The 26,476-nt window shown below is 45.8% G+C and overlaps 1 protein-coding gene across 1 annotated transcript; it reads right to left on the reverse strand.

Annotated features, from left to right (window-relative positions):
• Positions 1-215: 215 nt before the first annotated feature.
• LAP3 (leucine aminopeptidase 3) lies at positions 216-23,053 on the reverse strand. The gene is made up of 13 exons (XM_040419059.1): positions 22,897-23,053; positions 20,947-21,062; positions 20,806-20,860; positions 19,627-19,732; positions 18,175-18,334; positions 16,985-17,149; positions 11,540-11,698; positions 6,989-7,113; positions 6,302-6,390; positions 5,111-5,213; positions 3,702-3,781; positions 3,461-3,573; positions 216-593 (listed from the first exon to the last, which is right to left on the reverse strand). Exons 1-13 carry the CDS (start codon positions 22,966-22,968, stop codon positions 398-400), a joined length of 1,539 nt encoding a protein of 512 aa, XP_040274993.1. The 5' UTR covers positions 22,969-23,053; the 3' UTR covers positions 216-397.
• Between the last annotated feature and the right edge of the window lie 3,423 nt (positions 23,054-26,476).

The following is a 26,476-nucleotide window of genomic DNA, read 5'->3' on the forward strand; positions in this document are numbered from 1 at the left end:
GTAAAGTGGATCATTAGTGGATGGGTGGTATGTAAAATATTTACTGAAACTAAGATTTTAGCCCACATTAACTTCAGCGCTGCGGATAGTGATTAGTTGTTGCAGTCACTGTGGAAAGGGGAATAATGAGCTGAACAGGCGTGTGGGTCTCGAAGATGTAGAAATGTGTTATTTTATGTTTAGAACCCCTCAAAAGGCAACGTCAAACATTTTTTCTTGATTTGTTCTTTATTCTATAATGACAGCTCTCCATTCTGCACGCAGACTAATCTGAAGATGTCAAATTCAGGATTTGCTTTGATTTGTATTTGTATTAGTAAAAAAACAAGTGCATAAAAAGCTTGTGGACTTGTAGTTCATCGCGTCCACTGAGCAGATCCTGGAACCGATGTCAGAACTATGTGGGTTTCTGGTCTTTACTCAGACGATCAGCAAATTCTACCAAAGTCCTTGTGGGGCGGCCGGACATGCCCTTGCGCAGGTAAGGCACTTCATCTTTGTTTGACATGACTCCGGCAATGTCCAGGTGAGCCCAGTGCGGTATGGTGACAAACTGCTTCAAGAAGGCAGCGGCTGTGCAGGCACCACCAGATCTGTGAAAGACGGGAATACACTATTAAAGTTTACCTCCAGTTATAAACAAGTTTTCAGAAATGAATAGTACAGATGAATGTTAGAAACTTTGTAATATAGCTTATTAAAGATTTCTGCTTACTCCTGGGCTTCACAGGATACTTCCCCCCCCCCCCCCCCCCTTCACTCAAGTCTATGGAGAGAGGAGGGATGAGGCTGCTGACAGCTAGTAAGTGATTTGGGACATTTCCTTACCTACACATCATGTCGTAGTGCATATTTTTGTTGCTTTATTCATGTGTCCTTCATACTATTTTGCTGATGCATACATGTTTACATGGGTATGTAATTGTATACAATTATTATAAATGCCTGTGACTTTGTGTTTCTTGAATAAATTATATATTTCCTAAGAGGTGCGGCCTTTGTATGTGGTATTTCTCGCTCTTCTTCTTTTGATATACATGTTTTATATTGCCGCGGCTTGCACTCTGTTATATATATTAGGTGTGTCCCCTTTGTTTGTTTGTTCTTCAACAGCTAGTAAGTGATTTATTACCTCACTCTGAGCAGTGGTAGAGCCTCGTCTTACTAGATATACTAGAGCTAAGAAACTGCAGTTTGTGTCTCTCATCCAGCAGCCTCCCCCTCCTCTATCCATAGACATCAGTGTTAAAAGCAGAAAAGAGCAAAGCAGCCTGATAAAAGCAGATAGAAGTCTTTTTCTTTCATAAGATATATTACAAAGTTTCTTATAGTCACACACACACACTATTCATTTAAAAAAGTTGGATGTTCGCTTTCAGTTTTAAAAGATTCTTGCACTTTACATAAAATGTTGGACATTTTTGTGAATACTTTGCCTTACTTATATTGCTGATTTTCAATTGTATATTATTTTAGTTTCCATTCAGCCAGTAAGTAAAATGGAGAATTCGGCCAGCTTCCAGTTACCAGAGAGGAGTGTATTTATTGTAGTAAAATTCTTCACTACATCAAACATCATCCAAATACATTGATATAAGTGGGATTGGCTGATTATCTAACGTGTAAGGGGTATCCCAACATCCCCTAGATCTAAGGTGTCAGGTGTACATCTAAGGCCGAATTCACACGTCTGTGGAACACGGTCCGTGAGATCCTGCTGAGAGCAGGAGCCCACTGTGTCATTGGTGTCTATGACGCCGTGCGCTTCGTGCCGCCGCTGCAGTACAGTAATACAAAGTGTATTACTGTACTGCAGCGGCGGCTTGAAGCGCACGCTGTCATAGCAACCAATGACGCCGTGCGCTCCTGCTCTCAGCAGGATGCCAGGCTGGGATCTCAGGGACCTTGTTCCACAGACGAGTGAATTCGGCCTAAGGTGTCATCTAAGGGTACTTGCGTTAAACTTTTCCGGTATTGAGTTTCGTCCTAGGGGCTCAATACCGGAAAAAACTGATCAGTTTTATCCTAATGCATTCTGAATAGAGAGCAATCTGTTCAGTATGCATCATGTCTTCAGTTCAGTCACTGTACGGTTTTTGGGCGGAGAAAATACCGCAGCATGCTGCGGTATTTTCTCCGTCCAAAATTCCGGAACACTTGCCGGAATGCCGGATACGGCGTTATTGTCTATTGAAATGCATTGATGCCCAAGTGTTCCCGGAAAAACGGATCCGGTTTTGCGGTCTGAGCATGCACAGACCTTTAAAAATGTGAAAAAGATAAATACCGGATCCGTTTTTTCCGGATGACAACCGGAGAGACGGATACGGTATTGCAATGCATTTGTGAGACTGATCCGCATCCAGATCCGTCTACAAATGGTATCCGTTTGCATACGGATTTCCGGATATGGCAGGCAGTTCCGGCGACGGAACTGCCTGCCGGAATCCAACAACGCAAGTGTGCAAGTACCCTAAGTCAGGTGTGCATGTGTATTGGGGGGAGGGGGCAGGGAGGAATAGCTGCTGGCCGAATGAGCATTCTAGGGAGTGTCACCACCTTTAGGGGTTATACAACTTTAATAAAAACATGACAGACTATGTAAATGGTCTATAACAGAGATGCCCAACCTGCGGCCCTCCAGCTGTTGCAAAACTACAACTCCCACCATGCCCTGCTGTAGGCTCTCCACTGAAGGTTGAGCATCCCTGGCCTACAGCTATCAGCCTACAGCAGGGCATGGTCGGAGCTGTAGTTTTGCAACCGCTGGAGGACCGCAGGTTGAGCGTCCCAGGTCTATAATAACAAAATAAAATAAAAATAAAATAAAAACTCATCCTATTTCTCCCCTGCTTCTTCACCACTGCAGCCATTTATTAACCTCTGCAGTTGCCAACCAGAATTTGTATCTTTTCTTGACAACTTATTAAAAAAAATCACAGACAGCCAACATTTTTTACGGACAAATTGGAAGACCATAATGAATAATAAAGATTATAAGGAATCCATGTCTATCGCTCAATATACGGATAGTAACTCATTACCAGCATTTACTGTGAGCTGTAAGATCATGATAATTACCAGCAAAATAATCTAGTCTCAAAAATATCACGGACACCTATTTTTTTTCTACACGGACACAGGAAAAAAAATCCCCTATTTTTATGGACTATCCAGTCGGCACCCTGGCAGTGATGTCCCACATACAGCCAAGGCCAGCGACTGGTTGCAGGTTTTGTCACAGCTACAGCCAGGAAAATGACATCAGCGGCGGGAGAGACCAGAGCTAATTGTTGGAAGCGGCAGCGGAGAAAAGGGTTAAGTATGCCCTTTTTTGTCATTTTAACACATTTACGGGGGATGGTTGAGTTTTTAACTCCGACATCCCCTTTGAAGGGGTTGTACCACGTGGACATTTATCTCATACAGAAGGAATCTGCTGCAGACACAGGTACATTACCTGCTATACTTCCCGACGTTATTAATGTCTGCCAGAGCCGACTCCGTCACCTGTTTGGTGTAGTGATCAAAGAGAGGCATTCTCCATACCCGATCCCCGGTCACAATGCTGGCCTGGAGGGAGCAGTAAATACCATCAGCGGTGGGCATGGCGCCCCACTCTATACACAGCCGTCTAAAATACGTATTATATGAATAACTTGGATACAGAAGCATGCAGATATCAAGCAAGTGTTCTGAACCTCTTGAAGGTGATTCCAGAGCCAGGAAGAATTGGAGAACACTCCGGTGGCTGCAGATCCCAGGGCCACATCCATGGCGCCTAAACAACAATTCTCGGTTAGTAAAGCTCCTCGGCAGAATATGCACATACAATGATATGCTGTCCTGTTCTACTGAGAATGTCTACATAAACTGAGCAGCAATGATTGGAGATGGAATCGGTCTCATCTCCATTCTCACTTCTATTCATTCTCTTCCTGGACACTGTATAAAACTGGTTTCATACCCAGCACTCTCACGTGTTTTACTCTTAGCAATAGACGCTTTAGGCCAGACACAGAAGACAGAGTTCAATGCGAGAAACTCGCAGCGTGTGGCAGTGAAAGGTCCCGTTCTCACCTCCGCTCCTCCAACAGGATCATAGTAACAGTCTATAAGGCTGAAAAAAGACATTTGTCCATCCAGTTTGGCCTGTTATTCTGCAAGTTGATCCAGAGGAAGGCAAAAAAAAAAACTGAAGTAGAAGCGAATTTTCCTCACTTTAGGGGGAAAAAAATTCCTTCCCGACTCCAATCAGGCAATCAGAATATCTCCCTGGATCAACGACCCCTCTCTAGTAGCTATAGCCTGTAATATTATTACACTCCAGAAATACATCTAGGCACAGAATTATACTGATTTATAATGTTGTGTAACCCTGTGAGAGCTGGAATACTGTTTTACACTGGCCAAATGCTGTCAGTGTAATTCAATAGATTCCAGGGGGACACGGCATTATAAATCATTAGGATTTCACAACTAGTTAAAGGTTATGTACACCTTTGGAGGCATTTTTTTATTATTATTATTATTATTATTATTATTATTGCATTTAACTTATTTTTGGATAAAAATCCAATTTTCTATTGACCTTTATTAAAAATATTGAGCCATTCTGTCACAAAGGTTTAACAGTTTCTCTGGCTGTGTGACTGGCAATTTCACTTTGTGCTGGTCATCTAATAAGCCTTAGTATCTCTAAACTACTGAGAGGTCATAAACACTTATTTAAGCCACAATCTTACCAGTAAGATAAGGACTGAGCTATGATGAGTGTTTATAATGTCAGAGAGCAGAGATAAGGAGCCGTCAGCTCCTCAGATGACAGAAAATCCACAGGCAGCTAGTAGAGCATGTCAGCTCTGTACACAGAAAAGGATTCCATATTGTTAATAAAGACCAATTGAAAAAATGATTTTTAGATCACGATAAGTACAATGCACTAATAAAAAAATTGCCCCCAAAGGTGTACATAGCCCTTAAATTACATACAATTGGCTCAAGAGAAAGCATGGGGGATGTGCAATGATGAGAGAGAAAGCGAAAGAAGACAGATTGGACACTGTAAATTTAGTTTTCTCAGTCCGTTCCGTGTATTCAGCTTACATACCTGTTAATGTCGCTGCATTTACTATGGCTCTTGCATTGAAGTTGTGTGCGTAACAAAGGGCATCAGCCAAGAGCAACCGTCCCTCTGCATCCGTGTTATCCACCTGTAAGAAAACATCTCCTTTATCAGACTTACCACGGATAACATGGACTAAAGGCCCAGTTACGGGGGCAGATTATTATAAAGATGATCGCTAAGGAGCATTTATATGAACGTTAGTTAGTGATCATCTGGCAGTGTTATACTGCCGCCGATTACCCAATGAATGAACAAAAGCTCATTCATCGGGTAATCGGACTCTTAACATAGTAAAAAAATCCTAGTTTGCCAGCGGCAGATCGCTCTGTGTAATAGGCGCTCTGCTGCCTCTATACGGAGGAGGAGATCGCTGCATGCAATAGCAGCTGTCTCCTCTAGCGAGCAGGCGAGTGAAAGGAGGGAATGCTTCTCTCCCAACAATAGACTGCTCTATCTGCCCGTGTAATAGGCCCTTAGATGCAGACGATTGTCGGGACGGAAGCGTTCCCTCCTGTCAATCGTCTGCTCGCTAGAGGAGGAGACTGCTGCTATTACATGCAACGATCTCCTCCCTATACTGTCTGGTTGTTTCCTGGCAGCAGAGCACCTATTACACAGAGCGATCTGCTGCCGGCGTACCCGAATTTTTTTTAACATGTTAAAAGATCCTGATGAACGAGCGTTTGCTCATTCATCGGGTAATCGGCGGCAGTATTACACTGCCAGATGATCGCTAAAGAGCGTTACTACGGGCGCCTGTTAGCGATTATCTTTACAATAATCTCCCTGTGTAATAGGGCCTTTACAATGAAACAAAAACATCAGTGGCTATTCCAGGACAATGTCCGCGAGCAGCAGGAAGTGTCCCAGACTAGCGGTGCGTAGTGTGGGTGCACGGCCATCTTGGGTGGCAGAAGAGGGGTCCAGGAATTGGTGGATCTAAGGCTTAAAAGATTAAATGAAGGGCACAATGTAGGTGTTCTCTCCTTTCCCCAGCTAATGTTTAATTTTTATTTGGACCCGGAGAGTCGCTTTCAGTTCACTGGATAATTCAAACTCAGCACAAGCCTGAGCAAAGGTTATATGTTGTATTAGTTATGGCTATTAAACACTAACTACCCTCGGGATAATAACCGTAATTATCGCCAGCGATAGATGAAGAAACCGGATTACCTGGATTGTCTTCCCGTTCTTGGCTTTCACAACATCTCCGGGTTTAGTAGCTCTGCCACTTGGCATATTTTCACACAGTGGAGCCAGACCTTACAGGAGGAGATTAACCATATCATTACCTTTACATGCACACAACTGAGGAAAGAGTAAAGGGTTAAAGGGCATCTGTCAGCAGTTCTGTACCTATGACACCGGCTGACCTGTTACATGTGTGCTTGGCAGCTGAAGGCATCTGTGTTGGTCCCATGTTCACATGTGCCCACATTGCTGAGAAGAATGATGTTTTAATATATGCAAATGAGCCTCTAGGAGCAACGGGGGCGTTGTCATTACACCTAGAGGCTCTGCTCTATCTGCTGCACCCTCTTCACTTTGATTGACTTTAAAATAAGTCAGGGCCAGGAGGGATCACATTTACACTGTCTGGCCCTGTCAAAGTGCAGAGGGTACAGCAGTTGCAGAGAGAGCAGAGCCTCTAGGTGCAATGACAACGCCCCCGTTGCTCCTAGAGGCTCATTTGCATATATTAAACCATTGTTTTTCTCATTAATGCTGACACATATGAACATGGGACCAACACAGATGCCTTCAGCTGCCAAGTGCACATGTAACAGGTCCGCCAGTGTCATAGGTACAAAACTGCTGACAGATGCCCTTTAAATTTATCTGTAAACCAGGTTTACCTACCAATCAAGTTAATGGGCAACTTGAGGGTGGCAGCAGTCAAGATGGCAGAACAGACGGTGGCAGCTCCTCCCATATCTGCTCTCATTGCATCCATTCCTGATGATGGCTTCAAGGAAATCCCACCACTTACAAGAGAAACGGCAATTACAGGGTTCAGAAAAAATCTAACAATATACATTTCCCACACGTAACATTTAAAATACAAATCTACTTCCGGTTATATAACTCATGCCCACTTTTTCGTTCTGCTGCATTGTCCAGAATACACCTCTTGCCCTATAGAAGCTCAGATTGCTGTTCTGTCTCCCCTTGCTTTACACTGTAGCTTTGCTTGATCAGATTGTCCCTATATACACAGCATCCAATCTCACCTGAAGGTCATTATAACCAACAAAACAAGTAGACTAGTAGTGACTAAGAAAACATTTTTTAGAGAAGGCTAGTTTCACACTCCAGGCTGTTACGGTAGAGGAACAGCCTACCAGAGTCCATCATATCCGGCATAGCTGAAAGAGGCCGGAGCACCGCCTGTCCCCACTGACTGTAATGAGATCCGAGCTGTTTCCAGGACTTAGCGGCAGGATTTGGCCGGACAAAAAACAGTGCTTGCAGGCACTAATGCCAGAAACAGGCCGGATCCCTTCATAGTCAATAGTCTCAAGCAGGGAAAGGCAGCATCCAGCTAGGCCGGATATAATAATAATAATAATAATAATAATGTATTTATATATCGCCACCATATTCCGCAGCGCTTTACAAGTTCATAGGGTTCATATACAAGACAAAAATAACTGGATAATATGCAACTGAAACACTAGGAGTCAGGGCCCTGCTCGCAAGAGCTTACAATCTATGAGGAATTGGGGGTGACACATAAGGTATTTGATTGTGATAAGTAGGATTTGAGACATTATTGAACTGACAGGAGTGGTGCCGGACAATCTGCTTCGGGTTTGGGACTACTAGAGGATCGAGTTTAGGCCAGAGGAGCTGGTGGGGAGAGGTTTAGTCGGGGATTAGTCAGTCAGTTTAGGTAGCTTGATAAGTCTGCCTGAAAAGATGTGTTTTTAAGGCACGTTTGAAGGTGGAGAAGTTGTGGATTGACCTAGTATTCCGGGGCAGAGTATTCCAGAGAGTAGGTGCAGCTCGAGAAGAGTCTTGAAGATGAGAGTGAGAGGAACGAATTATGGAGGTTATTAATCTTAGGTCGCTAACAGAACGGAGAGCACAAGTAGGGTGGTAGATGGAGATGAGGGAGGAGATGTATGGAGGTGCAGCACTGTGGAGAGCTTTCTGGGTGAGGGTGAGAAGTTTGAACTGTATTCTGTGGTGGATGGGCAACCAGTGACGTAATTGGCACAGACTAGTAGCATCAGTGTAGCGGTTGGATGGATAGATGAGCCTGGCAGCAGCATTTAGAACAGACTGAAGGGGGGAGAGTTTAGTGAGAGGGAGACCGATTAGTAATGCGTTGCAGCAGTCAAGACGAGAATGAATCAAGGCAACAAGAGTTTTTGCCGTTTCCACCGTAAGAAAAGGGCGGATTCTGGCGATATTCTTGAGGTGCAGACGACAAGAGCGTGTAAGTGATTGAATATGGGGAACAAAGGAGAGATTGGAGTCAAATGTGACCCCAAGACAGCGGGCATGTTGCACAGGAGTTATAATAGTTAGTAGATGGGGGAAAAGACAAGAAGTTCAGTTTTTGAGAGGTTCAGTTTTAGATACAGAGAGGACATGATGTTAGAGACAGATTCCAGACAATTACTGGTGTTTTGGAGTAAAGCAGGGGTGATGTCAGGGGACGAAGTGTATAGTTGGGTGTAGTCAGCATAGAGATGGTATCGAAAGCCAAATCTACTGATAGTCTGTCCGATAGGGGCTGTATTGAGGGAGAAGAGTAGAGGACCTAGTACTGAGCCCTGAGGAACTCCAACATCAAGAGTAAGAGGAGAAGAAGAAGAGCCAACAAATGATGCACTAAAGGAGCGGCCAGAGAGATAGGAAGAGAACCAAGAGAGAGCAGTGTCCTTAAGGCCAATTGAGTGGAGCATGGTGAGGAGGAGTTTATGGTCTACGGTATCAAATGCTGCAGAGAGATCCAGAAGAATCAGTAGAGTATAGTCACCATTTCTTTTTGCTGTTAGGAGATCGTTGGACACTTTAGTAAGGGCAGTTTCTGTAGAGTGAAGAGGGCGGAAGGCAGATTGTAAGGGGTCAAGAAGAGAGTTTGCAGAGAGATAGCTTATTAAGCGAGAGTAGACAAGACGTTCAAAGAGTTTAGAGATGAAGGGGAGGTTAGAAACAGGCTGGTAGTTAGCAGCACAGGTCGGGTCAAGAGATGGTTTCTTTAGGAGAGAGAAAGAGAAAGAGAGAAAAAGAGAGTTGGAGGATTGAAATTATTTGGGGACTGGGAGATTATCATATGAGGAACTCCAGAAGCCATTCCCTCTGCAGGAACATTTTAATGCTAGTGTGAAACTAGCCTGAATGATAGATGTACATAGATCAGAATACACCCTGGTAAACCTGTCTGTGTATAAGGCTGCATTCACATCTGTGTCAGATGCTTCGTTATGGGCCTCCATTACAGATTTTTAAAAAATTAAAAATTACCAGGACAGAATCGCTCAGCGCGTTGCCCTATTTTGAATGCCCGGCTCCTTGACAAAAACCTATAGTCAACGGGGTCTGTCACATGCTATTCATTTCTGTTAAAGGGGTAACGCAGTACTTGATGTAAAAAATGAAAATCAGACACAATCTCTAACAAAGCTAGAACCAGTCCTGTGCCTCACATGGATCCAGGGATCTCCCCATTCATTGCTCCAATTCCTCTGCTAGATTCTCTTCAGGCTGGCAGCTCAGGGGCGTGTGTCCTTTCTGCTACAGCTCTCTCCCTATTACAGCTCAGTGGGTGTTCCCTTTCTGCTGAAGCTCTCTCCCTATCACAGCTCAGGGGGTGTTTCCTTTCTGCTACAGCTGTCTCCCTATTACAGCTTAGGGTGTGTGTACTTTCTGCTGCAGCTTTCTTTCTATTACATCTCCGGGGGAAGGTGTCCTTTCTGCTGCAGTTCTCTCCCTATTACAGCTTAGGGTGTGTGTACTTTCTGCTGCAGTTCTCTCTCTGTAACTGTCACAGCTTGTAACAGTGATAGCTAAAGGATGGAGCTGAGCATGTTCACATTACCAGAGGCCGGCATTATAATGAAGTAAAGATAATAGCTGAAAACCGGAATATATATTTTTTTTGCAGAAAGTAACTTACAAAGTAATTCATTTTTCATGCTGAATTATATTCAAATAACATCCAACAGCACAACCCAATTAATTGATTATTGATTTATTTTTTTTCTGTTCCTTTTTTTTTTTTTTTTTAACTCTGGGATTTGGTAATTCTTGTCTATAGAAAAAAAAAAAAAAAAAAAAAAATGGTAAAACAAATTAAAAAAAAAAAAGTGCCACCAAAAACATTTGTAAAAGAAACTGCATTATAAAGTAGAAAAGTGCTAGAAAACCTGCTAAAAGATTTCACAGATTTACACACAGCATTTTGACCCATTTTTGTTGTCATTTTTTGCTGAAGAAAACCCGCAGTCATCTCCTGGTTGGATGCTGCAGCTGTCACTCAGAACCGAGGGGAGGGGCTGTGAAGAAGCTCGATGCTGAGGGCACTTCAGAGTAAAACTCCGCCTCCAGGGCACAAAAAGGGGTTGTCCCTCAAAAAATATTTTACAGTTTTCAAACCAGCACCTGGATCTGAATACTTTTGTAATTGCATGTAATTAAAAAAATTTGCATAGCCACTGAGTTATTCAATAAAATCTACCTGTATAGCGCCACCTGCTGTTTTTATTTATTTATTATTATTTCTTTGTCCTGCTCACCGAGATAACCGCACATGCTCAGTTTCATCCTTCAACTGCCTCCTGAGCTGTGATAGGAAGAGCTGAGACACGCCCCCTGAGCTGTGATAGGGAGAGCTGAGACACGCCCCCTCAGCTGCAGCAGAAAAGACCCTCCCCCTTGAGCTGTCAGCTTGATATAAATCTAGCAGAGCAATGAATGGGGAGATCTCTGGATCCATGTGAGGTACAGGGCTGTTTTTTTGTTAGAAAGAGACTGCCATATACTATATGATGTCTGATTATCATTTTTTACATTGGTCATGGGATAACCCCTTTAAGGTGGTATAATGTCTATAGTCACATTACTCCTGATAATGAAAGTTATGTTTGTCCTGATCTCCCCAGACCCTTACTAGCATTGCCAGCAGTTTAGTAGGGTCAAAATGCTGAAAAGAGTGTGTCTGGAGGTCTACTTGAGTTGCACTTGATCCCCCTGACACTGATTTTAGTTAGACCAGATTGATTAAAACGACGAGTGCCGCGTTGATCCATCTACAGCGCTTGCGCATTCTACCAGTAGTAATAAGTCTGTATTATCTAGCCACATAGACAGTAATAGATCTCCACACGGTCCAGTAGATATCAATGAGAAACACCATTTTGTAAAGGCGGTAATGCATGCTCATGTCATAGCGCTTCTGACCTGTCAAAAGTGACCCCTTTCCCCACAAACACAAGAGGGGAGTCATTAGGGTCCTGGCTGCCAGTGTAATGAATTTCCAGGAAAACCGGAGGTTCATCAGATCCTTTGGCCACACTTAAAAACGCTCCCATTTGTTGCTCTTCAATCCACGACTTTGATCTAGGAAATGAAAGATGAAATATTACTGCGATGTAGGTCAACAGTTTGAGCCAACAAGTTCATTTAAAGAGGCTCTGTCACCAGGGTCAACCTTATTAAACCAGGCATACAGCCTTGTAGGGTTGATCAAGCGGAGTAACTAGGTGCTGGCGTTGTGGAGAAATAAAGACTTTTATTCCTATGCAAATGAGCCATTGGAGCACCAAGACTTGGGGTTGAGGGGTTTGAGCACCGCTCCAGCTACGCCCCTGGTGCTGACTATAGATGCCTCCAGTGCTCCCGCCTCCCCTTAGATTAACAGCGCTAAGTTCTTGCGCCTGCACACTTATTCTCAAACACGGCACACCGTTAACATCATTGCACCCGAAAGAGGGGGTGCCATTGGCGCAAGAACTCAACGCTAGACACAAAGTATATGCCTGGTTTAATAGGGTTGTTCCTGTTGAAAGAGCTACTGAGGGTTCACTTGGAGCAGTTCTGGTCCAAAAGGAATTACCGCTGCTTTTGGATGTCCTCATAGTTTTGGATGCAAAAAAAACTGTGTGTGAAGAAATAGGATTTTAAAATCCTTTTCTTGCTGAGTTCATTGGGGGACACAGGAGACCGTGGGTATAGCTGCTGCTGCCACTAGGGGAGGACACTAGGAAAAAAAGTGATAGCTCCTCATCTCAGCGATACCACTCCTGCATACACTGAGCTAGTCAGTTTTGTACAAAAGCAGTAGAAGCAGCCAGGAGAAGCCAACAGAAAGCAAGAATAAGAAGAGAAGTGAAGATGGGTCAGAACCGAGCACAGGTGGGACCCATCTGGAAGATCCAGCAATGTACGTACTGGGTGGGAGCTGTGTCCCCCAATGAACTCAACAAGAAAAGGATTTTACAGGTAAGCACAAAAAATCCTATTTTCTCACTCGTATCATTGGGGGACACAGGAGACCATGGGACGTTCTAAAGCAGTACCATGTGGAGGGGACAAAAGACCAAACCAAAGTTAAGGCTGGCCATGAGGACCCGCGCAGAACTACAGGGAAAGGATGCACAGGAACCCTGAATAGGACATGAAGAGCATGAACCAGGAAGACCAGCCAGAAGACTGGGCAGAAGAGAAAAGCCCAGTTAAACGAAGCCAAAGGGCTGGAGATACTTCAGAAGATGTAGATAGCAGCACAGAATATCCACAAGAAGGATAAGCCTTTCTGACATGAACATGATGTCTGGAAGGTACCTCTGGGTCCAGAATGGAAGGCCAGGATGGTTTGCATGACAATAGGCCCCACGGAAAAGCGAGGGAGGTTCACCCAATAGAACTGGGTTTGCAGAATCCGGGTACATATGAGATCCGGCCAAAAAGCAGGGAGGACCCCGACAAAACTTAAACAAATGTTTAAGTACCAGGAAGGGAGATTTCAACACAGAGAAAAAACATGGTAGTCAGGAAGGAACCAGCTGGGCAGTAGACAGAGGACCAGTCCTGGAGAGGCCTCCCAGGTAGGATAGGAGACCTCTCTGGACCAACATGTAAGAGAAAGTCAGGAGGACCATGGGAGATAAAAGCCACAATAGGAACCCATCGGTGGAACTGACCAGAAAAAAAAAACATGCTCGAATGGTGAGAAGGAAAAAAACAGCGTCTTCAGGGATCGGTAAGATCCCAGCCATGCTGCAGAGAGAAATGTAGCAATAGGACAATATCATGACTGAAGCTAGACAGGCTGAGGAAGCAAAGCAGAGACAGAGCAGCTGCACTGTGAAAAGAGACAGGCTACAAGTGAGAGTGTAGACGCTCCCCAGGAACATCTAGGGATGTAGCTATAAGTACACTCCTGGAAGCAGATTAGGAACCGCTGTGTACACCTCTGTAAAAAGAGGAAAAAACTCCTGAAAAATAAGTAATATGGTAGGAGGATGCCCCCAGAGCTGAAGGCTCGTCGTAAGTTCTCTTGCAAGAGAAGCCGTCTGATACACCACAGACAAAACTGCCTGGACCGGCCAACGCCACCACAGGCTGAAGCAATGCCCACGCCAGAAACGTCGGTGGTGCGTAGACTCGTCAGAGAGCAATTCCCGCCCTAAGGAATGTCCAAATTGGCCAGAGACGGGAGAATACTCCGCCCTAAGGGGAGTGTAATGGCAATGTCCAACTCCACAGAAGTATCAGAGAAAAAAAAACAAAAAACGGCAGTGCGGGTACTCTAGAGAAATAATACGCCAACCCCAGGGAATATGGATACTGGTTGGGTAGACAGAAAACAGTAGCTTGGGTGCGTAACCAATCGCTACAGTAGGAAGGGTGTTGCGTTCCAGCAACAAATCATCCATTAGCTGTGACAACAAGCGACAGCACAACCACTCATCTGGAGAGGAGAAATGTAGGCATTTCACAGTACGTGCGCTGAATACAGTAGGTGTATCCGCTACAACTGTCAGAGTCCGTACTTGAGAGGCAATGCTGAAGCTGTCATGGTGTCAAATGTCAGCGCCAATGACCCACTTGTGAAGGAAACAATACCGTAGACGAGCGCTACAAGAACAAGGGGGTTACGCCAGCTGAAGAACCCCATTCTAGTGCACACCAAAAGTGAGGGATTTATTAGCTATAGCATCCCATGCTACTGCTCAAAACCTGATTGGAGATGAACGTAATGTGGATAACCAGTGCCATCAGGAACAAATGGACGTGTAAGGTGAGGCACCATGTGCCAGCAAAGACAATGCCTGTCAGTGCCACGGCCTCCATAGGTAGCATACATCGAACAGGAGAACTGCCTGCGTGGAAATATCTATACAATCACCACCCCTAGGTTCACCTATAGAAAGGGGGATACGATAGAAACTACCGCATACAAAGATAGGGCCAAAACAAGGTGTGGAGTAGAAACTACAGACTCCGTATCTGGTGCAAATCCACCATGCAAGGAAGGAAGCAATGAGGGTGCAATGACAGCTTTCTGAGTGAACCTAGGCACTACATCAGAGAAAGGGACCATACAGTTGTAGACATAGGGCTAACATAAATACTCCACCAGATAAGGGAGCCATACAGTAGAGAACACTGCATCTAGCGCTTGTGCAACTTGCCAACTGAAAGGGAGACCATGCAGTAGAGAACACTGCATCTAGTGCTTGTGTGCCACTCCACCCAAGGGGGAGGCCGTGCAGTAGAGAACACTGCATCTAGTGCTTGTGTGCCACTCCACCCAAGGGGGAGGCCGTGCAGTAGAGAACACTGCATCTAGTGCTTGTGTGCCACTCCACCCAAGGGGGAGGCCGTGAAGTAGAGAACACTGCATCTAGTGCTTGTGTGCCACTCCACCCAAGGGGGAGGCCGTGCAGTAGAGAACACTGCATCTAGTGCATGTGTGCCACTCCACCCGAGGGGGAGGCCATGCAGTAGAGAACACTGCATCTAGTGCATGTGTGCCACTCCACCCGAGGGGGAGGCCGTGCAGTAGCAGCCACAGTGGCTAGGGCAATACTCCGCCGTTGTGTAGTGCTAGCATAGATACTCCACCTGAGAAGAAGGAGGAGAGGTGGCCGTGGATACAGTATACCGAGTCAGTGAAATGCACAAAACCGCTAACCGACTGGATGTGGAAGCAACCACAGTATTCTGTGCCAGTGCAGATGCTCCACCTATTGGGGGGAGACAATGACTATGATTGTAGAGTGGATTCCAACAGGGACTTAAAGCACAAGAAAGGTTGTGTTGTAAGGAACCCCTGAGCAAGCAGAGGCCGCCATGTAAGTGCTCAATGCCAACAAAACTAACTAGCTAATGAAAAGGATAATGTGGACATAGCGCAGTAACCAGTGGTTGCGCAGTATTCCACCTCCTGAGGAGGGTAAGGCATTAGTAGGTACCGTCTCTTGCTAATAACCCCCCCTGAGAAAGGGGAGAACAGAGACGGAGCTGGGACCAATGCTTCGCCATGGCGTACCACCCATTAGCATGAAAACTCTACCTGCAGAAGGTCCGGTGCTAGGACCAATGCTCCACTGTGGCGTAGTGGTCACAGTATCCAGTGTTGGTATAATCGATGCACATATCAGCGTGATTACCCAAACTGTGAAAGGAGGTAATGGGTATAGGATATAGTGCATATATGCCACCTGTAAAAGGGGTTAAACACTATAGAAGGCACCCGTACAGAGCTGGAAACGCACCAGGGGCTAAATGGGATTTTTTTTTTTTCAACTCACATATTGGAAGTTTATCCAGTATCTTTAAATATGTATGTAATTGGTGAATTAATACCATGTTAAGCCCCAGTAAGAGTTAAATGTTTTTGTTTTTTTTTCCCCCCCACTCTGTCCCCCATGAGATAGGGGAGTGGACTTAGCGCAAGATGAAGTGAGTAGGGAGGTTGGAGTGGAGGGGGGAGACTGCAGAAATGCAGATGACCCCATGGCTGGCAGGATGCAGGGGAGCTGGGCTGCCCTGGTCCACTTTTTCTTCTTGGGGGAGGTTGGGTGGTCAGGGGAATCGAGCACCGGCCTTCCTCCCTGGGTAAACAGAGAGGCCAGGCGTCTCTGATTCCCGAACCTAAAGAGGAAAAAAGGTAAAATAACAAAAGAAAATGACAGTTAGGAGCCCTGCAAAGCAGGGAGGTCTGCCTCCTACAGACACTAAGCTAAAACTGATTAGCTCAGAGTGTGCAGGAGGGATATAGCCAAGAGGAGGGGCTAACACTTTTTTTGCCTAGTGTCGCCTCTTAGTGGCAGAAACAGTTATACCAATGGTCTCCTTTGTCCCCCAATGATACGAGCGAGAAAGGACAATTTCAGAGCTGGGATCCTGAGAGCAGATCTCAGAGCCGAATGATATCTGCCTCTGTACATACTGTAGTTATGCTGACCATATACACAAGATGAAAAATGTCCAAAATGGACGACTGTCCGACATTTCGGCTGGCCGTTGTTTGAAAAACAAGCATGAACGATTGTTCTCTTTCGCCGGATCTTGTCTGGAAATTTTGGCCGAAACTTTACATTAATGGCATGATGGCTGAATTCAGCAGATCATCTGCCATTGTGCTGTAGGATAAGGGAAGATACTGGTTGACCAGTTGAGACTGGCATGTTGCTGGTGGGATCTCTTGTACAAACAATCCCACAGACGACTGACCGGCTGCAATGCGACCAATCATTGTCTCAAACGTATGGCCAGCTCTACCTCTTCATCTAGATGTATTTTCTGTTGCTTCTCTAGTGAGGGGTTGTCTACGGAGCTGTACACCAGGGTGGATTATGGTGCCATCATTGTGGGTGGAGAGGTCAGCAGTCTTACCTTGTGAATGCCTTAATGCTGCTTCCCAATGCTCCAATCTTCTGGTGAAGGATCTCAGCAAACTTTGAGGGTGTTATATAGTTGGCTGGAGATTCCATCAAGTAACGAGCCAAGTTCTGTCCCTCTGCATAGGAAACTCCTTTTTGCCAGGCATCAAGGTCTTGACTAAATTTGACAAATAATTTTAGGTAAATGCTTTGTATCATAGACATAGATTTTAATAAGGGGCTTTTCCCGATAAAATAAGCTGCTCTGTATAAGGCTTTACAAAGCAGATTTACTGTATGGTAGGCACTTTTTTTTTTGTAGAATTAGATTTTTATATATGTATATATTTTTTACACACAAGTACATGATGGTGTGAGGCTGGGTTCACACTTCAGTTATTGTGAGCCAAAACCAGTAGCGAAGCCTACTCAGAAAGGAAAGATTTTCTCCTGTTCTGTGTTTTTGACCCGAACCCGATTTTGGCTCAGAATCATTGATGGAAATAACTGACCAAATAACTCAAGTGTGAGGCCTCAGAAACAAGGACCATTATTTGTCTCTATAGATTTTTTTTTTTAGCAATGTTAAAGAGTTGTCTTAATACTGTATTAACGGGGTTGTCTCATTATGATGACGTATCCTCTATCCACATGATAAAGGATAGGTGGGAGTCTGATGGCTGGGGTCTCTGCTGATCACTAGAGCGTGGGGCATGCTCCCCTGCCTTAATATGCACTCAACTGGATACATTCATTTTTCCATCACATTATACACTGCTCGTTTCCAGGGGTTATCGCCACCCTGCAATCCAGCAGCGGTGTCAGTGCTTGCACACTACAGGAAAAGGCGCTAGCATCTCTGGTGTCCGAGACTGCAGGAGTACACGTAGGCAGAAGCTTTTTCCTATAGTGTGCAAGCACGACCACCACTGATGAAATGCAGGGTGGTCGTAACCATGGAAACCGGAAGCGTATAATACGATGGAAAAGTGAATCAAGCCAGCAAAGGAAGCAATATGGACAATCACAATACATTAGTAAGTGCCTTGTATTAACTTTCTCTACATGATGAATACAAGTTGCTGAAGTGAGGATTGAAGTTGCACGACAACTCATGCACAACTTCAGGGTGCTTTGTAGCCCTAGCCTCAAGAACAAACATATGAAGTCCCATTAAGCCCATGGTGTGAGAGTTTCCTATACCTTCCATACAGCTGCGCTGAGACTTTTTTCTTCTTTTTTGACTTCAGCTCATCATATTCAAATAACCCCAGGACAGCGCCTTCTGCCGCAGCCTGAGCATCTCCACAAGGATCCACGTCCACGCATTCAATCTCCATATCCTGCATCTGCCGACAGCCCACTGCATGGCAGACAAGTACAGTCAGGATATCAAGACATGTAGAGGGTTCATTGAAAGAAGTGAGAATATTATTGTCCATATGCAAACACTAAAGCTGGCCATACACACCAGACCAATGTCTGCAGGACTGGGTGACCATCTAATGTGTATGGGGACCTTCCAACTCTCTTCCGATACTTGCTATCAGTGGAGATTTCAACTGCCTGATCGTGTGCTTCGTTGTCTGATCAGTCATTGTGTGACCAGCTGCAGATCTCCGATTAGACAGCACGATCTGCTGCCCAGAAATGATCATTTAGGTCCCTGCACAAACGACAGGAACACCTGATCAACAGTCGTTTCGCTTGTTCATCGGATGATCTGCGGCACCTTTAGATGAGCAGATTGTGGAGAAGAAGCGTTTGCAGGAACATTAATTCCCGACAATCTGCCCGTGTAAATCCACCTTAAGAAGCTCAAAGACCACCAAAAAGTAACTACTGTGCATGGGATCATGGTTTCCCCAGAACACAGCGGCAGCAAGTCCTGCCACCTTTACAATAAGCAATTACACAATGCATTACCTGCACCTACACCATTCGGGATCCCCAGGAGGGGAAACATTTTTATGGGGCTCCTGAGTTACTAAGGTTGGGAATTACTGACATTGACGGAAGAGAAAAAGTGCCCTCAATGTGTGATCGATGGAGGTCCAACTCAGTTACCCTACACAGCACCACATTCATTCATACTGCAGCTTGTTCAAACTCCACTTAAGGGCTCATGCCCACGACCGTATGCCCTCTGAGACATACGGTCCACGAGCGGGCCATATGTCCCGGAGCGGCATACATCGTGCGCACAGCATCATAGGTTACTATGATACTGTGCACATCGGGCCGCCCGCGGGACTATTGTCCTGCACTCATAAGATAATATGAGTGCAGGACAATAGTCCCGCGGGTGGCCCGATGCACACAGCATCATTGTAATCTATGATGCTGTGCGCACAATGTATGCCGCTCCGGGACATATGGCCCGCTCACGCACCGTATGTCTCAGAGGGCATACGGTCGTTGGCATGAGCCCTTAAGTGAATGTGGCTGAACTTGGTTGGAGTTGTAGTACCAGGCTCAGGTGTATGTGATATGTGGGGGTCCCGGGGTCAGACTCCCCTCGATCAATCACAGATGGCTTACACATTTTATACATATCCCTGTTATTCCCTCCAGTGTAAAGAAGCACTGGCGGCTTTGTGAACATCCAAAGGTCAAACTGAAGCAGAGCAGCGGCCAGGACCAGTCACACGTCACCTGAAACCGCCGAACGGATATTCTCCTTGCTTTCATTCCAGAGCTCCTGCTGATTGACGCCAGCGGACGGTTTGCCCAGGCCCACCACTGCCACACTGGGGAACTCCTGCCATTGAAATGGGGAGATGTGCAAGACTTGGGTTAACTTGCGTGTTTAAATATGCCGGAGGCATCACCTCACGTCGACTGTTCAGGTCAAATGTGGTGTGAACAGAGCCTTAGCGAGCACGGTGTGGTGAAAAACCAAAGCACAGCCACACAGCAAAAACCACTGTTTGCTTTCGTAAAAAGGGGTTGTTGTTATAAGGGATTTACACTCGACTGGATCAGCCTGTATGGAAACGTATAGGTCGGCATATCAGCTATATATTTTTGTTAAATTTTTATTTTATTTTAGTTGTATTGAGACAATAAGAAAATACATGTAAAAGTGCAGATGGCGACTTTTTCAGTTTGGGGAAGCTTCCAGCCGATTCCGGCATGGCCAACTGCTGCAGGGGACCTGTGGTGTATGGACTGCTCGGGTCCGCTTGTACACTTACCGTATACAGCTGGTATGGCTCATTGCTTATACATGACATATAACATAAACTGAAAATGTCCAGTCTACAAATCCTGCTGGTCCCACTGCCAATGGGTTTGGACCATTATATGATGAGCTCTTACAATCATGGAAAAATCATTAAAGGGGTTTGCCGAGACTTTGCTACTGATGACCTATCCTCGGGGGGAATAGGTTGCTCAGTATCTGATGGGTGTGGGTCTGATACGCAATCAGCTACACAGTAGCACCGCAGCCTTTTAGCAGCTTTCTCTAGGCCAGTGATGACACGTTCGTCAGTCTCATGCCCATTGAAGAGAATAGGGCTGAGTGCAATACCAAGCACAGCCACTATACAATGTACGGCGCTGTACATGGCGAGCTGAGAGAAGGCCACTGCGCTAATGCAAGTGCTGGTCCCTTCTCAAACAGCTGATCAGTGGGGGTCCTGGGTGTCGGACCCCCAATCATCACATACTGATGACCATAGGGTAAAATTAGACGCAAAACCATGTTGTCCCTGATTTGCTGCAGACTTTCTCCAGCAGAACCGCGGCAAAATCCACCGTGGATTTTCTACCACTACAAAATGTCCCTAAGAGATCATTTCCACATTACATAGTAATAATAGAACGTACCTCATGCAAACCATAAAATACCCGTGTCTTCCCCTTCTTCAGGGAGGGTCCTGACCTGTAAAGAAAGGTAATGGGTCACTATGGGAGTGGATGGGGGGGGTGACAAAACTCAGCCACACTGAAAAGAAATAGCAGGTTTACCTGGTCAGCTGATCTCGCAATTTTCCCGAAACAACATTGTCGAACGTGTCCCCTGCTTGGGTAAGAAGCGCACTTTCATCCTCTTTATTATTTTCGTATACTCCTAGGACAAGCCCCTAGAACAGAAATCCGTAAGATTACCAAGCCGTGATTCTTAGGCCTCGCGCACAGGGGCGTATTATAATTTACGAATCTTTAGTATGTAGTAGATTGACTGGGCCCATAGTAGATCGCAGACACATGGAGGCTTCATCCATATGGAAGGAGAATTGCGGAATATACTGGAGGGATCAAAGATAACCGCTGCAAAGAGGTGTTGTGTTATTTTTGTGGTTTATTTTTCAGTAAGTAGAGATGATGTTCTGTAAGACCCCATGCACATTGCACACGACCATATTTTTGTTCCACGTCCGATCCGATCTGATACGAACCCATTCATTTCAATGGTGCCACAAAAAATGTAGACAGCACATAAAGATGATTATTATTAGGGATGAGTGAATCGACTTCGGATGCTTTATCCTAAGTCGATTTGCATAAAACTTTGTTGTAATACTGTACGGAGCAGGAGCTCCGTACAGTGTTAGAATGTATTGGCTACGATGAGTTATTACTTCGCGCAGGCTCACTACTTGGTTCCACTTGGAACCAAACGCAAGTTCGGTATCAAGGTTTTTTACAGTAATAATTCACAGAGTTATTGCGCAAAGTCTCGTGAGTCTTCGCGAAGTAATAACTTCGGCTCATCGGAGCCAATACATTCTAAGGGTCTATTCACACGTCCGTAAGTGTTTTGCGGATCCGCAAAACACGGACACCTGCAATGTGCAATCCGCAATTTGCGGATCCGCACATCACAGACACTATAATAGAAAATGCCTTTTCTGGTCCGCAATTGCGGACAAGAATAGGACATCTTCTATTTTTTCCAGGAACAAAATTGCAGATCCCGAAAAAACGGATGTGGATCTAGGAAATGTGGATTTGCATCTGTTCCAGCCCCATTGAAAGTGAATGGGTCCGCAAATTGCGGAACGAATGCGGACCCAAATTACGGACGTGTGAATGGACCCTTACACTGTACAGAGCTCCCGCTCCATACAGTATTGCAACAAAGTTTTATGCGAATCGACTTCGGATAAAGCATCCGAAGTCGATTCGCTCATCCCTAATTATTACTATTATAACTTCCTACTGTATATTGTTGAGGTGCTATAGCAGGGATCCAGCAACCTCCAGCTGCGGTGAAACTACAACTCCCAGCATACACACTTGCTTGTATGCTCTCAGAACGCCCAAAGAAGTGAGTTGAGCATGCTGGGAGTTGTAGTTTCACAAACGGCTAGAGGGTAGTGTCTAACTCCCATGCACCGTACAGACCTTCCGACATCAAAGGGTCATGTTACTTGTCACAGTCACTGAATATGAAGTAGACGCAGCAGGGTCACGTCTGATCAATGATTAGTAATATAGTATTTATTGTATGCACTTGTATAGCGTTACTATATTCCGCAGCGCTTTACAGACATTAGCATCGGGCTGTCCCCAGTGGGGCTCACAATCTAAGGTCCTCATCAGTATGTCTTTGGAGTGTGGGAGGAAACCCACGTGAACACGGGGAGAACATACAAACTCCATGCAGATGTTGTCCTTGGTCGGATTCGAACCCAGGACCCCAGTGCCAACCACTGAGCCACCGCGCTGCCCGTATAAATAATAATAACTAAGCCTGTGACCCTGTGACACTACCACGGCAGGCGTGCCAGACGGCGCTGACCCCGTCATATAGTATTGCTCGCTACGCTTAAAAATGACACAAATAACCATACAAATACACAAGATCTAGCCAGGAGATGACAGACGTGTGTGCAGACAGGAACAGGTTAAACACAATGATGTCAGCGCACCCCTGGGAGCCTGGAGTTACTTTCTGGGGCGATGCAGGTTTACCTTGCGCCCAGCATTGTAGGAGAGTGTCCTGCAGCAGCTCCTGTGGAGCGCCGCTCTGAGGGGCTGCAGCATGATGTCTGCCAGGAGCTGTCACTGGGGTGCAGCCTGTGTCCTCTGACATGTGCCTAGACACAGGGTAATGACATCATCACCCAGAGACCACAAGGCCCGCCCTCTCATGGTGAGCAGGGTCTAGCAGCACAAGCAGGTTACAGCTCACATGTGCCACCTTGTGGCCACATATCAGACTGCAGGAATAGAAGAGCTGCAGACTACATTGGTGGTAAAACTGTGCAATGAAAAGGTTGTTTCTCTGGGAGATGCCTCTTCAGGTCACCCTCTGTCCTCAAGCACCTCAACAGACCTAATATTCACTTAGTATTGTGCATGTGATGTAATGATGGTGCTCCCCTCTAAGTCCCAGTTCGCATTTTGAGGTAGGTTTTTGTAGAGAACAACTAGGTATGAATCCGAAGGGTACAGCCACACAGGACGTAAAATGCAGCAGAAATGTCCGCTGTCGATTTTGCTGTGGATTTCACGCTCTCCATTGCAAAGGGTGAAGTTCGTTGTGTAGATCTGCAGCACACATTGCACCGCGGGGCGGTTTATGCTGCTGACTAGGGACGAGCGGACTTGTGTTTCCAAGTTCAGCGTACAAGGTTCAGGTTATCTAAGAATTCAATTATGGATTCCGCTCCCACGGACCATAACTTTTAGTCCGTGGTAGCGGAATCCATAAGGGAATTCTTAGATAACCTGAACCTTGTACGCTGAACTTGGAAACACAAGTCCGCTCAATACTACGGCTGACCTTTAGGCTAGGGCTACACGGCTTCTTGTCGCAGAAAAGTCACGCGACATGCTGCGACTGCGGTACAACATAGTTGGATTTCTGTGTGACTGTTGTGTTGGAGTCGCAGCATATTGCACTTCGCATGTTGCAGTGCGGCATCATTGACTATCATCACATGAATGTCGCCCGACACGTGCCGCAGTGTAGTTATACCCTTAGCCATGTTGTATACAATGCTGCGGATTTGCAATCGAAAAAAGCTCAGGGCACTAATGGCTCTGTGGCTGATGGCACTAACGATGGGCACTGTAGCTAACCTCAAGCTTGGACTGGCACACAGGGGTACAGGTGAACCCCCCGGTGGGCCCCTAGACTCCCACAAGTGGCACATAACACAGTAGACTTACGGCACTACATAAATATACTCCATGTACAGCACCTCAACCAATGTTCATATAAAAAACGTTATAGATTATAAAAAAAAACATTTATTATTATAGACACGATCAGAGCTGAGATGACTTCTAGGTATAGAGGAAAGCTGCCAGTGTCCTCTTCTCCCCAGGACCTGCCTTCTCAAAGTTGCTGCAGGGACCCCCATATTCAATCATCTGGTAGCATCTTACTGCTGTGTGAGCAGATAATATGTGAATGTATCCATACAGTGGGCCCCCAAAATTTATTTTACTGGTGGGCCCTAGGCAACTCAGTCCGACACTGACTCGCCCTATTGGGGCAATGTGGTTGGCACTAATGGAACTGTGGCTGGCACTCTTAGTTGGTCCTAATGGAGGGACTGTGACTGGCACTAATGGAGGGCACTGTGGCTGTTACTACTATGGAGGGCACTGTGGCTGTTACTACTATGGAGGGCACTGTGGCTGTTACTACTATGGAGGGCACTGTGGTTGTTACTACTATGGAGGGCACTGTGGCTGTTACTACTATGGAGGGCACTGTGGCTGTTACTACTATGGAGGGCACTGTGGCTGTTACTACTATGGAGGGCACTGTGGCTGTTACTACTATGGAGGGCATTGTGGCTGTTACTACTATGGAGGGCACTGGGGCTGTTACTACTATGGAGGGCACTGTGGCTGTTACTACTATGGAGGGCACTGTGGCTGTTACTACTATGGTCGGCACTGTGGCTGTTACTACTATGGTCGGCACTGTGGCTGTTACTACTATGGTGGGCACTGTGGCTCTTACTACTATGGTCGGCACTATGGCTGTTACTACTATGGTGGGCACTATGGCTGTTACTACTATGGAGGGCACTTGTCACAACCAGACAGTTGAGAAGCTCTGACAGGAGCTTTCCAGATCCTCCTCCTTGAGTTTCTTTGTTTTGGTTTAGTTCCTAATCTCGTTAGTCTATCTCAGCTGTCATGCAGTTGGACTGATTGCTTCCCTTTAAGTTCCTCCCCATGATGCATTAGGTTGCGGCTTATACAACTTCCTGGAGTGTGTGTGCTTGCTGTCTCTATTTCCCAGTCCTCTGCAAGATAAGAGCTGTTCCTTTATTTGTGATTTTCTGTCTGCTGGATTTTCAGGTGACCCTGACTCCCTCCGTGTCTAGTGTAGGGAGCCGGTGGTCGTGTCCCCTCACTATTGTAGGGTCTTCAGGTATCAGATAGCCGAGGTACGTGGATATGCACCCATCCACCTTTGGGGTGTTCGCATAGGCTGAGCAATTAGGGAGAGTGGCAGATCTAATGCAGGGGTCTCCCTTTTGTTCCTTAGTTGTGGATCCAGTGAGTCATTTATTGTATTGCATTGTCTTGTTTCCTGTACACCATCCGTGACATTATAAGCCGCCAAAACCGTCTCAAGCATGGATCCGGTTTCACTTTTGGCTGAGCGCTTCCAGGGTCTTTCATTGGAGGTAGCTGATCTCCGTAAGACTTTTTCTCAGTTTCAAGTGACCGGTTCAGCTTGCGTTCATGGAGTTTGTTCTGAGCCTAAGATCTCGCTCCCGGATACGTTCTCCGGGGGTAGTGAGTATTTTGTGCGTTTTAGAGAGGCTTGCAAACTCCATTTTCGCCTTCTTCCCCATTCCTCTGGTGATGAGGAACGGAGGGTGGGGATCATTATATCGCTGCTCAGGGGTAACGCTCAGTCCTGGGCCTTTTCGCTGCTGGAGGGGGCACGGCCCCTCCGTTCAGTGGATGAATTCTTTTTAGCCCTGGGTCAGATATATGATGATCCGGATCGTATTGCTCTGGCTGAGTCTAGACTAAGTCTGTTATGCCAGGGTAAACAATCCGCAGAGATATACTGCATTTGCCTTTCATGGGAGACCTACCTCCTTGGATTCTGCTATGTCTCAGGCCGTTCGTATTGACAGGCGTCTTAGAGAGAGAGGAGAGATCTCTCCTTCCTGTCATACTCAGTCCCGGGACAGTGCAGCGGTCTCTTTCTGTGCGCAGGGGTCTCATCGCTGTCAGCCCCTTCTGAGCAGGAGCCCATGCAGCTGGGGTTGATTGCCTCTGACAATAGAAGATTCAGCCCGCATGGGAGGGTTTGTTTTTGTTGTGGAGGTATAAATCATTTTGCAAATGTTTGTCCCTCTAGGAGATTCAGGCAGTCTTCTGGGAGTAATAAAGAAACAAAAAGGAAAAAATCTTTTAAAAATGTTCCGTCTGTTACTATTGGCAGGGTTGAGGCGGAAATTGAAGGTTTTCCGTTTGCTTGTAGTTCCCGTTTTGTCCTGCCTGCTAGGGTGGCGCTAGAGAGCAAGAGCATTTTTTGTGAGATTTTTGTGGATAGTGGAGCAGCTGT

Source organism: Bufo bufo, chromosome 2, assembly GCF_905171765.1.
Source record: "Bufo bufo chromosome 2, aBufBuf1.1, whole genome shotgun sequence".
In the NCBI taxonomy this organism is placed as follows: Eukaryota; Metazoa; Chordata; class Amphibia; order Anura; family Bufonidae; genus Bufo; species Bufo bufo.

Bases quoted from the DNA above. Each gene is read 5' to 3' on its own strand.
- LAP3 (XM_040419059.1), bottom strand. From the start codon at position 22,968: ATGCTGCAGCCCCTCAGAGCGGCGCTCCACAGGAGCTGCTGCAGGACA. The intron at 11,699-16,984 runs GTAAGACTGCTG...TTCATTTCCTAG, and splicing joins AGCATTAAGGCATTCACAAG to ATCAAAGTCGTGGATTGAAG. The intron at 7,114-11,539 runs GTCAGAAGCGCT...TTCTCTTGTAAG, and splicing joins AAAGGGGTCACTTTTGACAG to TGGTGGGATTTCCTTGAAGC.